General features: G+C 38.2%; 1 protein-coding gene across 1 annotated transcript in view; it reads right to left on the reverse strand.

Moving 5' to 3' along the window:
- LOC137400473 (usherin-like) overlaps positions 1-14,540 on the reverse strand; it is a 108,377-nt gene extending 93,837 nt beyond the window's left edge. Inside the window, 12 exon segments of the mRNA XM_068086797.1 lie at positions 131-273; positions 697-856; positions 1,455-1,647; positions 4,094-4,268; positions 4,575-4,820; positions 5,661-5,873; positions 8,519-8,703; positions 8,903-9,020; positions 9,702-9,857; positions 12,040-12,233; positions 13,142-13,304; positions 14,521-14,540. Of these exon segments, the coding sequence (XP_067942898.1) occupies positions 131-273; positions 697-856; positions 1,455-1,647; positions 4,094-4,268; positions 4,575-4,820; positions 5,661-5,873; positions 8,519-8,703; positions 8,903-9,020; positions 9,702-9,857; positions 12,040-12,233; positions 13,142-13,304; positions 14,521-14,540 (1,966 nt within the window).
- Positions 14,541-14,934: the final 394 nt, after the last annotated feature.

Below are 14,934 nucleotides of genomic sequence, written 5' to 3' on the forward strand. Positions count from 1 at the left end.
CACAATACTAGTGATAACAAGTTAGTGCTGCCAGCAAGGCATACACTAACTGTCAGAGTTTCGTATACCATGCAGCTGTGTGAACACAGTTGATTATAGCAATCCTACAACAATACAAATCACACCTTACCATGTACGTTGGGCTTGCACACACATTGCCCTGTGGCTTTGTCACAACTGGAACCAGTGACTATGCCATTCTCATTGCAGTGGGCAGCACACGGTATGCAACTTCTCTCAATGTCCCAAAATCCATCAACACACTCTTGACATCTACGAGGCAATGCACACAGTAAGCTTTAATATGTGCAAATTGGAGATATGTTGAGGAATTATCACTACTATGAACGGTGGACTGACAACTTCAATACATACGGGAACACCAAAGAGCAAAAAAAAATAATTGTTCATAACATTTGATCAGCAAAAAATGTTTGCGTCATACCTTAATTTTGTGAAAAATATAATTGTCACTGAAACTGTTAAATTTGAAATATAATTTTACCTGATCTTCACATGAGAGTAATTTTTATTAAACCTTATAGGTGTTTTTGGCCCTAAAACATGCAACACCAAAATTCATAACTGCTCTTCTAATCTAACGGAACAACCAAGTATAAAACTTTAGAAATAAACAGTCTAGTAACTGGCAGACCTTAGCAACTAAAAGAAGGGTTGTTCGAGGGCCGTACTAACCTTGACCCTTGTACATTAGTCTTGCATTGACACTCGCCGCTGGTCGGGTTGCAGAAGAGACTACTCGAACCGCTACTATCGCAACTACAAGCAGTGCAGCCCTGAGGATTGCTGCTCGTCAGATTGTAAAACCCATAGTCACACAGGCTACACTTGTCCCCTGCAACATGTTAGACATAGACTTAGCACTATGAAGAAAATATTATTACATTACAAAGCCAGCAACTAATAGTAGTCACTCTTACAAAAGTGTATTAAAAGAATCAGGATAAATGACAGTAAGGGAGAGCAAAGGGTTGGCCAACTGAGCATATTTTACTATGTTAAATAGTTGGTTCACTATCAATTTTTTACAAAATTTTACTTATTTAGCCAAATTGCTTTAGTTGAGGACATTTGTATTTTGACTGATGAACTAAAATAAATGCTCTATAAATATTATAAACACTACAAACTCAATAAATGATTATTTATTAAATTAAATAAATTAAATTTTTGCAAAAGCTCAGAATGCTATCTTTAAGCGGAAGCTGCGGCTAATTTTGTTCCAATTTTTTAGTTCATACACACTTGTGTAAAGCATGAACCGCTTGCCAAATAATGAAAATTTTCCCTGGAATATACCATGAAACAAACATAAAAACAACGTATAAATAAAGGAATCTACAATGCTAGCTTTTCAACAACAATTAGCTAGAGCATTAGCCATAGATGTAACATAAGCCATAGATGTAACATAACCAAGTCATCCTCAGTACCTCTGACATTGTCCTTACAGCTGCAGACTCCATCGCTGTCACAGTTCATATCACCATCCTTTACTCCGTCTATGTGGCACATGCATGGGCTACAGCCAAGAGGATTAGCTGACAAGAGGCTGTATGTACCCGGCTTACACCTGTCGCATCGCCTTCCTTCCACATTCTCTTTGCATGGACACTGACCTCCATTCTACAGTGATGTGTTACACAATGTTACTCGCTTTCAGATTGATAAGCAGCACAACAGTGAACAGGTAGTAAAAGACGCTGCTTTGCAGCTTCTTTGAATTCCCCTGCCATGCTCAGGAGCATTCAAAGAAGCTATTTGAATAATGCTATTCAAATAGCAATAATTTTCTATTATCCAATTGCTATCAATCCAATTTGCTATTATTAGAGAATGTGTGTTTCTGGCTCTAGCCAGAAAGACACATCCTCGAATAATAGCAAATTGGATTGATTTAATATTGATTAATAGCAAAACATTCTCGAATAATAGCAAGTTGAATGAAAGAAGAATAATAATATAAATGATATCATATATAATTCATTATAAAATAATATATATAATATACATTATATAATAATAACAAGAACAATATACAAAAGGGAGCATGCCTGCTATTGGTCAATTTGCTATTTATTCAGTCTTCAACAAGGTAGAGGAAGAATTGGGTGTTTTATAGCTAACAATCTCCCAGGCACCATACTAGCTACAGCGCATAAAGAAAGTGTATATTGCAGGCAGAATATAAACACCCGTCGCTCACAATATCACTTATTTATCTGCATAAAAATAAGGTTTTTCTCTAAATATCCAGTCATTGTGCATCTCATCAACCGCTTTTACGATAGAACATTCGAGCAAAAATACATCACATAATTAAGGGAAAGCTTTGAGCGCTCTGAAAACACAGGCCAGGAGTGACACATCGTCTACAGTAGACGGTAACACGGTCAGTAACTGACTGTGATTGGTAAAATATTGGCTTTAAAAACAATCACATAAAAAAATAAAAACTTATTAAAATTGTTGGAACATCTCGCGGTCCATTGTGTCTATGAAGTTTTGAGCTCGCCATCTGTTTAGAAAGTGGGATTTAGTCTAGCACAGCAGAGATTGATTGATATTAACTCTATTTACAATAGTCAGTGCTGTTTAGAGCAAATTAGACCATGAAACAAAAATAGTAACGTAAAGTAAATTAGGCGTATTGACAGAAAAAGCTCTTTATTCATAAAGCTGTTCTGCGAAAGTAAATTGACAAGGTGTTTCGTGATTGGAATAAAATTTAGTAGTTTTTTCCGGAAGTAGGAATGTAATGGATGGTCTAGCAGAATGAAGAAATGATTTGAGAATTTTAAAACGCAAATATCTAAGATATTTTATGTAGCAAATCTTACTACATGTATAAAAACAATTAAGTTGGGGAAAGTTCGAAGTTTGAGAACCATAGATATACAGTCAAACATGGATAACTCGAACTTCAAGGGACCGAGCAAAAGTGTTCGAATTATCAGAGCGTTCAAGTTATCAGAGCACTGTCACAAGTCCATATATTTACTTATTTATTAGTAGATACATGTACATATACAAACTATAATATAAATCAAAAGCACAAATGGCTTGTTTCAAATTAAATGCTTCTAATGTAAAGTTTAAAACGTTTTCATGAAAAAGTATAGAGATTTTTCTATCACTTGAGATTGGTTTGTTGTTTGAGGTGATGTTATTGCCAGGACGTTTTTCAGATTGACATTGGCAAAACTTGATCGTTGTTGAAATGCTCAAAAGAAAAGACATTTTTTTCTTTTGGGGTTTTACCCACGATCAATTTTGCCGTTTTTTCTTGAAGTTTATGCAGATTACCTTACTTTACCTGGGATTCGTTAAGAGCAACACACCGAGGCAGTTCAATTAGAAGTTTTACGAGGTTTCACGGTACATTCTATATCACTCACGCTTTTTTAATAGATACTTATTGAATGTACACACGTATTCTGTGTTTAGGTCAAACGATGAATAGTTTTTTGTAGCTCAGACAACGTATACGTTTAATTACACCAATTTTAAGACGTTTTAAACATTCAACATTCCGACGTTGATTCAACACGGAATCAACGTCGGAAAACTATTCATCACGGGCTAGCCGGGTCACGCACTCAAGGATTTTCGCCACGCACATACAAAACAACATGCGATTTTTGTTTTGTATGTGCGTGGCGAAAATCCTTGCGCGCGTGACCCGGCTAGCCCGTGCTATTCATCGTATCGCAGTATAAATCAATTTTCACCAAACTTTTAGAAAAGTCGTTGACAAAAATATTTTGCCGATAGTGGTAATAACGACGCTTATGAATTACGAAAAGATGAAGTTTACCTCTATGGCTTTGAATAAAGTGATTTTCTAAAGCGATTACAACCGTTTCGGTACCGTTGGGCAAAAAAACAGTTTGAATTAACAGTGTTGAGTTCGAGTTATCTATAGCAATTTATCATTACGTGGGAACGGACCAAAGGGAATGTTCGAATTAACCATGTGTTCGAGCTATCCGTGGACGAGTTATCCATGTTTGACTGTATATACCATAGATATATATAGGTATATATATATATATCTATGTTGAGAACATACCAGATCACACTGGTCAGTCCCATCTACAGTTCCTGCTCTGTCACAGTCACATGCCAAACATATTCCAGGAGAGGTGAACTCCAGATTGGGGTCCCTATAGTGCAGTTCAATACAAGCCTCGCAGTGAATGCCTTTCGTGTTGTCCCTACAGTTGACACACTGGCCTCCTCCGCCCCTGTAATGTGTGCGTGATCAAAACATTTCAAAATAGTTCTTTACGCCGAGTAAAACGGCAGCAGTCACTATAGCTTACAATGCTAGTACAGCAATAGCATGCGTCCTATTGAATGGCATAAAAACTCAGTGCACAAGAGCAGGCAACTTGAAGTTTTACTGTGGCTCTAAGTTTTACATGCTATGGTAGTACGTAGCCCTCTTACGGAGGTTTTGAGGAACTCGATTATTAATGCTATGGTGAGTAAAACAATCACAAATCACCTATCATTGGCTGCTTGCTATAAATCCAATGATGACAGCTAACCTTTGGTAGTCCTCCGGGTAAAGGTCAAGACTGCTGTTATATACGCAGGAGTCAGCATGGTCAAAGCAATTGCAGGGCTTGCAGGGATAGGCATTTATTTGGTCTCCGACCCGGAAGGGCTTGTCGTTATAAAGGGGGAGACAACTTGAACATTGACTGCCTTGTGTATAACTTTCTGAATCACACTGGCACTGATACGGTCTACGGGAAGTGTCACACGTCTCAGCATGGCCGTTGCAGTCACATCTGCATGGTTACAAAGTTCAAGGTCACTGCGAGCTCAATAATGACTAGCTGTAGTAATTGCCCTTACTCAGCTGAAGGTTAAACAATCTATGCGTATGCAAAAAACCTGCCTAATCTGTTATAGTAAGATTCCATTGTTTTTTCACGTTCAAAATCAATTTAGTTTAGAGGCAGTGGAAAGACTTTGCACTCAAGTGGTTGAACGCCAACATAAATTAATACAAATGTAGGCCCGTTGTCTTATCAACATAATTGACAGCTCTTAACAGTCACACAACAACTATGAACTAACAACTATATTCAACTTTAAAAATCAACAGAATGATCAAGCTGACTGAAAAGCCGCAAATAACGCTGCAATTCAGTTCCAGCCAATCGCATGGCCACTTATGGTAACAGTGACAGCATTAGTATGTCACTCAGTTTCAGTAATATACCATTTTGGTTCTCACTCTGTTACTCGTTTGAGATTTTATTTAATCTTTTTTAACTTTTAATATGGCTCAAAAGCACAAGACGGATTCTTTTATTGGTAATGCATTAAAGAATAGAAAAAGGCTATCACCGTGGATATGAAACTACATATTAACAAAAGTACAGAGCAGCTTATTCAGGATGTTACAACCTGCGCTGATATTCAAGTTCCATAGCCTCTTATGAACGGATCAATGTGGTAAGTTGAGGAGCCCCCTCCCCACCCCTCGTAATAAACTTTCATGTATGCAAATGAGTGAAACAGTCTGAGCAAAACCAGCCACTTATGAATAAATATGCTACCAGCTTTCTTTACTAGCAGCTGAAGAAAACCAGTGTAGCACATCTATGGTCTACATAGCATACCTGCCAGTGACGATAAACTCATAGACACCAAAGTACTGGTGTTTCGAGTTCTGCACGTAATAATGGCCACTCAGATTCACACGAACGCTGTTCGCTAGCACGAAGCTGTAGAGATCAGGCGTGTTGTAGAAATCATTGTGTCCAGGACGGGGCACCGGCGCTTGAGAGAGAATGCTGAATGTTATATTTCCTCTTGAGTAGGGCAATATATTACTGTCTTGTCTAAAAAAGAAAAGACAACTTGAAGTGAGGTGCAACATTAGTATTACACAATTATTGCTTAAAATAGTAGGTCTACTGTTGTATATATGCTCAAATGGTCATCACAGAGAAGCATAGCAGAAGTTTCAACGGTCACAAGCTTCGACTGAGAGAAGTGGCCAGTCTAACTAGTGAACTTTACTTAAAAATAAAGTAACATTCAAATCACCTCCCAAATAATACAGACAATAAAACATAGTCATGGCATAAAAAAGGCAATACTAAGTTTGATTAAACCAATTTTAAAATTGTACGGGTGATGTCTATCAACTGATCGAATCCGTTTACTTGACAATGGCGTCACCACAACCTCCTTGATTTCATATCAATTACAGATATGCAAATAATCACTCAATTCGCAAGTATGAAGTAACCTCCGTTTTACTGGAAATAAAAACAATTGTCTCCTAAGAGCATCTGCTATGTAAAACTTATTACACCAAAAAAGATAAGTAAAAGAATTCTAAGTCAAAGTACATCAAATGGCAATGCAAGAAACTCAAAACATAATAATAAACTAAGGAATGGCCACACACTTGTAATGTGGTGTACATACAGCATGCTATGTATAAGGTTAGGTAGCAAGTAAAGTGCACTCCAACTTATTGGTGCAAGGAGTTGTCCCACTCCTGCTACACGTAACCTGATCGCTCCAGGGAGTAGAACTGATTAAAACTAAGTCTACGAGACCAGAACTACGAGACCAGAACTAGACAATTGAAAAAGCGGCACATGTAATCATAGGTTTGATAGATCAACCAAACATCTGCCAAAGAAATATTGTGGTGAGCAACAATATTCTTGTTTCAGTGAAAGTATGTCAAAGTATGTTGGCTGTTAAGATTTACCCATTCTCATCGGTGTACGTCAACCTATGATAAACAGTGACAGCACAAGCAGGTACAGCAACAAATTTGGAAAAAACCACCAAAGCTTTGGAACTTAATAGATTGAAAAACTGCAAGATTAACGAATCTCGTTTCAGATGCTAAAAGGGCTACTACCGTAATGGGGGCTACCGTAAAGGGGCTATCGTAAAGGGGCTACTACCGTACAGGGGCTACTACTGTAAAGGGGCTACTACCGTAAAAGGGCTACTACCGTAAAGGGGCTACTACCGTAAAGGGGCTACCGTAAAGGGGCTACTACCATAATGGGGCTACCGTAAAGGGGCTATCGTAAAGGGGCTACTACCGTACAGGGGCTACTACTGTAAAGGGGCTACTACCGTAAAGGGGCTACTACTGTAAAGGGGCTACTACCGTAAAGGGCTACCGTAAAGGGGCTACTACCGTAATGGGGCTACCGTAAAGGGGCTACCATAAAAGGGCTACTACCATAAAAGGCTGCTACCGTAAAAGGGCTACTACCGTTAAGGGGCTACCGTAAAAGGGCTACTACCGTTAAGGGGCTACCGTAAAAGGGCTACTACCGTAAAGGGGCTACCATAAAAGGACTACTACCGTAAAGGGGCTACCGTAAAAGGGCTACTACCGTAAAGGGGCTACTACCGTAAAGGGGCTACTACCGTCATGAACAATTTACTTTTTGGGTAGATTTAAATGCATAATTGAATCGACAGAGTTTATTTTAAAGACATCAAGATGAATAAACAATGACCTATGCTATGAAATTAGAATGCCCGAATGTGACCATTACGAAGAGTACATTGTTAACCCTTTGGCTGGGGAAACGACAAAAATGTCGTTTATCGGCTGCGTGGCAGAACGACTTTTATGTCGCTTTCGGTACACATTTATAGAGCTGTCGCTTAGTAACGTTAAACAAAGGATATGAACGCTAGTGAAATTTAAATATCATAAACAAAATATTAGTCGATAAATTACAATATGAAACGATTATCTGAGAGGCATTGCCTTATGCTAAAAGCTAAAGAAATCGCGCCTCCTTAAAAACAAATAGCAGTTGGAAAAACCAGTCAAAGTCGGCTCGACGTTCCAAACGATAAAAAATTTATTTGATCCAGCGATCGTTAGTGATTTTTGTCTGATCAGTATAAAAATAATTCAGATGATAGAAGTGATGTAAACTTTTAGGACTTTCAAATATACAGAAAAAAGTGATCGTTATGGTAGCTCTTATGGCTACAATCTAGCGTTGACTCTACCGAAAGGAATGCTCTCAAGCATTTCATACAGGGGCAACTGTACATAGTTGTAGCTTTTTGTAGTAGTACACATGTAAATGAATGTTTATGTATATGATATTTTTAATAGAAATAAATTTCAGTTTGAGCTATGCATGTTCATAAAATACCGGTTTTATTGAATTTTCATAAATAAATTACACGACTTTTGGGTGTTTTTGCGGGGCTTTAATCCAGCCAAAGGGTTAAACTACACTGTATCCAAATAATTCATACAATGCACTGACAGCAGTAAATGTGCTTTGCAAGGCAGCAGAGCTAAAGAAATTTTGAAAATCACAATTAGTGTGTGGTCAGTTGGTAGGAAACAGTAACGGACTCGTGTCGGAAGTTGATCAGTCTCACAACATTGTTAAGACGGTGTGTAGTACACAGTCTAAAACCATGCAGCACAACTATGGATGTAGCAATGAGAGCTACAGATACTCACGAGGGCAACCGGAGGCAGTTCACACTGCTCGAGTTCTCCAGAGCTCCATTGTTCTCGAGACCAAAATAGGTCATACAATCCTCCGCGTAGTACTGCCACGGTTGCCAAGTAGAGTCAGCCAGCTGTCGTTCGATCGTTACAGCCTTCGGCAGCGGGCTGTAAAACTGCATGACCACGAAGAAGACCTGCAGCAAAGTATCAGTTAAAGGTTTGGCAGCAGCATAAACATTCTGTACATCGGAACATAGACAAACAACATCACACTTCGCCAATAAAGAGGCACTAACAGATAATATCAAACTCCAGCATCTCTTCCTAGCTATCAATTTAGCGAGAGTTGTGCGCGGGAATACCATCACTGTGAAACTATTGACTGCCGCTCACCTGGAATGAGTCGCCGAGGTCAACAGACACAGATACTTCTTCTGTTTGACTTGAGATCCAAATTGAGTTGGTATCTCCATCATTTATATACTGTAAAGGGTGGGCGTTGGTACCGAGCCTATAAATTGAGAACACTAAAGCTATATACATTATCACAGTATGGGTTAGCAATGGGAGATAGCTTAAGGTTGTGACAGTTTCAAGGAATGCGCCAACGGGAAGAGAATATAAAAACGCTGCTCATTTAAGCCTGGTTCCCATATACGTCGCAAAGCACCGGCGGTAATATCGCGCAGCAAAACACTTGCGGTGCTCGGCACAGTTTAATGTTCACATAAAAGCCACATCGTTAATAATATCACAAACATAATTGCGTAATCAAATAAAATGTTCGCTAGCCATGCCGTTCTTATAATGGTGACCTTTACCCGTACAGTGCATTTCGGGAAGGTTTTGCCTGCGGCCGTTTGCGAAATTTGAACAGCGCTAAACTATTGCGATGCCGCCGGCAACTACCGGCGATCCTCGGCGGTCCTCGGCGCATACGTTCCCATTTCATCGCTAATAGCCTGCGGTGTGTCGCCGGTGCTTTGCGACGTATATGGGAACCCGGCTTTACACGAGTCTGAGGATCAAAACTGCTAGCAACAATACCAAAAAGGTGAGAAGCAACAAATTATTTTTATTAGCTCATCGTGTTGCTTAGCAACTGATCACCTTACTCAGTTATACAATTGACACTACAATACACTGGACATTTAACAGATTATTAGTACTTATCAATGGAAAGCATATGTACCTGAGCACTTGGTCCATAGATGAATCATCTCCCATGCCATTTTTTATGCAGTATCGGTTAAAAGAGGGACGAACCCGAGGGTGGCTGCCAGGGCATCGACAAGTGCTCTGAGCATGCAGCTCTGGAAGAATGCCAGTCATGACCTCCTCGATCTCCCTAAAAGGTCAAGGCATCTGTCAGTTGTGTTAGCGTGTTTACTACCAGAGTACTATCAATCCTATATGAGTTATCTAACTTTACCAGATATAATATATCTCCTCTTGATTTCTCAAATGAGCTGAAAACTATCTGCCAAACACAACAATTGACACAGTTCTGTCTTGTATCTCAAATCAAAATATACTGGGTTTAAATTAAAATTTTAACTAAACCTTTTTTTGAATGAGCAAAGTTAAGATTAAGCTTATTAGGCCTCGCATTTTAACTTGTTCGTCTTTAAACTAATGCGACATTAATGCAATAAATGAGGAACAGGTTATTACTAAATAACAACATTAGATGAGGGCTTGCGAATATTTAACAACAGTCAGTGTGTGCTGTGAAAACATGTACCATTTTTAGCAATAGAAGTGGACTACTAGTACAAAAAATTTCCTAACAACACAAAACTTTTAACAGAAAAGAAAGTTAAAAATTATAATAAAAGGAAACTAATCTGAAGAACCATTCTTATAAAGTACCAAGCGAAGAGCAATGGCTTGATAGTGGCGATAAGATTTCATAGATGTATTGCTTGCAGAGCCTGAAACTAGTTTGAAATGAGAGAAAGCAGTAATATATGACGTTGCGAGGAATCTTTTTTGAAAATGAGTCTGGCTAATTGTATGTCCTAGTGTTAAGAGCCTAGCAAATGTTAGGTACTATTGGTCTTTTAAAGACCATATTCTGTGACCATCGTATCACATTCAATGCAGTTCCCAAGCAACACAGCCAGTAAACATTCGGCACAGTTATACATTAAAGGTTTACTTGCAACAAAATTCACAATACAGTTATTTGGTATCAAAAGATTCACCATGTCTTACTCTGCTGTGTTGTAGGTGCAAAATAGGTAGAAATGTGATCACAAGCTTTTAAAAGCTCCAAAACGAACAGGTAATCGCAGCCATCACGAAAACGCTGTAGATAGAATCTCTTTCCAAAACGGCTCAAACGGGACGTAGCTGAACACGATGGCTTCTGTTTACACTTTCATGCAACCTCATTCGTCAAAATATTTTCACAAATATACTTTACGCATTCAATAAAACCATGTCTATTGTTCTTACGTGTCTATTTCATCGTCATTGTAATGCTGTCACTTTGAGCACTGATATCTTATAACCTACCATGAAAATGCATTTAATTTTTAACCTTAGCTCAAAGGAGTACATATCATTGTCTGATAAACATAACGAGCCTGTTGGTCACCTGTGATAATCAAAAAATGCTGCAGAAATTATTTGCGCTGTTTGGCAGGAAATATGGGTCACATGATCAGATTATAACTAGACGATTAGACCAAGCCGAAACAAAACTGTAAAGTAGCGAGCATCTATATTTGATACGGGGTCTTCGGTAAAACCCGAAGTGTTTGTCATAAACTAGTGCTACGAGAAGTTTTATATTGAGCCTTTTATTGGCCTTTCAATTCACGTGAGAACGTCACGTGTCAAAACTATAACCAAATGGAATGACTACACCAGAGAAATAAAGAGATTCCAATCTATGGCGGCTTTTCGTTTTTGAGCTTTTACTCACATTTCCACATATTTGGCATCTTTAACGCAACAGAGTAAGACATGGTGAATCTTTTGATACTAAATAAATGTAATGTGAATTTTGTTGCAAGTCAACATTTAAGTCTTTTAGTGAACCAGCAATGAGGGAAGATCCTCCACAGGCCGAGGACAGAGCTTGCACCTGCGCAAACTGTGAGCGGTTTGCCCCAACAGAGAAAGAAATAATTTTGTTTTTTGGCATATAGGCTAAAGAACAACATTTTTTTATAATCACGACGTTCACATGAGATTTCCAGCCGATGGAATAAATATTAAAAAATTGACCTGTAACACTTACCATGATAGTAAAATGGACTCCATACAGTTCACACGGCTTGATTACAATTTACTAAAGGTTGAAGCCAAATAACTCTCATATATGTACTTGAAAAATTGGCAAGAAATATAGGATCTCTGTAGTAATGGTATTTTATGACAATTTTTGTTATTGCTGCGCGTCCAGGTTTATCAGTGTCAAACCATTGAGATACAACCTATAAGCTTTTTTAAACTAGAGTTAAGAGCCTTCTAAGCGTTTCTGAGAGACTTAAGTATGTGATAGCATCTTCAGTTGTCACCTGTTGCTGAGTGTCCAACTGTAGGCTCTGAAGTCCTGGAGTCTGCCTACATACTGCCCCGTCCCATTCACTCTCTGACCAACCCTCAACACTCCCTCTTTGTCTACCAGGACACCTTCCAAAAGACCAGCTACAACTGGTCTCGATCCAAATTCTGTGCCATCAATGAAGAGATTGATGAATCTGTCATATATCTGAAAAGTGATGTCAGATTGTAGGGTTGAATACAAAGAGAAATGCACCTATTTGTAATTGAAAGTACTTGAGCAATGTGAGCCTGAGCTACTGCATCAGAAAGTACAGCTCGCACCGCTGAGCGTTAAATGGAGAAGCTTTGTATTTTTCAACATTCAAATCATAAATTGAAATGATGTCAACCAATGAAAGCAGCCTAATATTTTAAACTATAGCCTCTAGTCGCTATCTTTTACTAACATATTACGGCATAAACTGATGATTGTAAAGACAACAGACTAACAATGTTAGCTTTTGTTCAAACAAAACCTTTACACTATTCTGCTTGATTAAAAATTCGTTTTACATAAATTGCACTTTGAATAAAGTAACGAAATTGGACTTCTGCGCTATATTGCACCAATGCTACCACAATTGTATAGCGTGAAACCTTTGGAGCTGCAGAGCATCAACGTTTACACAATTTCATAGAGTGATTTGATGCAGCTACAGTGCCTCAACGCTTACACAAGTTCATAGAGTGATTTGATGCAGTTACAGTGCCTCAACGCTTACACAATTTCATAGAGTGATTTGATGCAGCTACAGTGCCTCAACACTTACACAATTTCATAGAGTGATTTGATGCAGCTACAGTGCTCAATACTTACACAATTTCATAGTGTGATTGCCTATATATTGCAACAGCTAAAATCCTAAGAAATTCTAACCATGTCTTGTATAGCATCATTTTAATTATAAATACGATTACGTTTTAAATATAATTACTTAAGTTAAGCTTAGTCATGGAACTACTATTATGTGTGTCAGAACCTGACAATAAAAGTTCACTATCCCCTCCTCTCTCACTCAGAAGCTTCATTGTCTGTAACACTATCTGTACTGATACAGCCATCAGTTAAGCTACCTGAATAGCTATGTGGGTCCATGTTAGGGGTGGTATGAATACGTCCACCATCTCCTTTCTCAGTACCCCTTCAGCAGTTGAGTATTGAAGGCTAATCCCTTGAGAGGACACACTTAGGCTGAGGATGCTAACTCCATCATTGGTCACCTTGTCTAAGACAGTACTACAAACGAACCAGAAGAAATGCATACTCATGATGACAGGTAATTGGTAATCATAATACAAACTTTTAGCATAATAGAACCGTTAAACGCAAGGTTATTTAAAGAAATGCATATATTAAGCGGTGCAGCCCTTGCAGGGGTACAGCTGAGTAAATGATGTGTTTGCATAACGAAAAGAACAATTGGATATTTGATCTATCATATCAACAATCATCAAACAAACAGTTTTAGAAACTACCACACCTCATTGAACTATCAACAACAAAATAAAATTCCTTTCATCCAAGTTCAAAAGAGAAAAGAGACAGCTTTTATGTGTTAATAGGAGAATCGGAGAAACACACCCAGTGTTGCCTGTGGTCTGCCTCATCCAGAAGGTTAGGGTAAGTTCACCATCCGCCCCAACTTGCAGCCGGTCTGTAGGGGCTAGGTAGCACCCAGTTTCCTCTACCGTATATAAATTAGTTTAGTCATATTCATGAAAGTAAATATCGACAAGCTATTGCAGAGACTACAGACGCGGCAACATGAAAAGGTGAGGAGAAGAGTTGCTCTGCACTTCCTAGGTTTACAATGCTCAAATATATAATACAGGGCCATAATTCTTTTGTAATAACAATATACAAAACAATTTTTGTAAAGTGTACTCTAATGCACAAGGTACAAAATATGAAGACATCAATTTCCCTGCTAGCATACCATATTTTACATAATAATTTGGTTTTCTAAAAAGACCTTTTATTTTGGAAGCAAACCAAGTATCATCCACAGATACAGATGATTTGTGCTGTGATCAGTTTGAAAATGAAAAGTGATCAATTTTCAAGAGTTGAAATAAATGAGCTGACAAATTTCCGAATAACAAGTAAAATGGCAACATAAATCAACTAGAAATCTGCACAATGGCTAAAAAAATAATTTGTAGGAAAACGTAACATATATTGAACACTCCACTAAAATTTTCACAGAATCACCAGAAAAATTGTGTCAGGAGGGTGTGTAATTAACGCAAAATAAAAAGTTGCAACGGCAACTAAATGATTCCAGGTATTATATTTACATGCAAAGCAGATCACAATTATATGTAGATAATAAAATACTTTAAGGAAGTTTTGTTTTGTTTTACAGAAGATCGATAACAGAATTTGGGATAGGAAAGCATAATTCAACAACAAAGCTCAAGACAACATACTTGTAGCTAAACTTATTACTAACATTGGTTTCTGAATAATCATTTCGACTAGATGTTGTAATCTTACCCAAAAAAATGACTGAATATGAAGTCAGATCCGTCCCCAAATTTATGGTATCCATGGTAGCGCACACACCAAAATTGGGTACATCTAGCAGATCTGCATACAGTGGAAGTTCATATCGCAATGGACACGCTTGATCACAAAACTCTTCAAAACAGTTAGAAACAGAATTCGACAAGGTAGTGCTCCGGCAATATGTCGACCTGGTTGGAAAGCCACAGCTGCTGTCGGAAGGAGAGGTTGTGACATTCTGTTCTCGCACAAGATTAGAGAGGGAAGGATATGTCCGATAGGACTGACTGTACACAGTTAATGTAAGGCTAGATACAACTAGTACATAGAGGGTATAGTTCATTGTGTTGCCTAATAATCC

The sequence above is a fragment of the Watersipora subatra genome, chromosome 7 (assembly GCF_963576615.1).
Source record: "Watersipora subatra chromosome 7, tzWatSuba1.1, whole genome shotgun sequence".
Lineage (NCBI taxonomy): Eukaryota > Metazoa > Bryozoa > Gymnolaemata > Cheilostomatida > Watersiporidae > Watersipora > Watersipora subatra.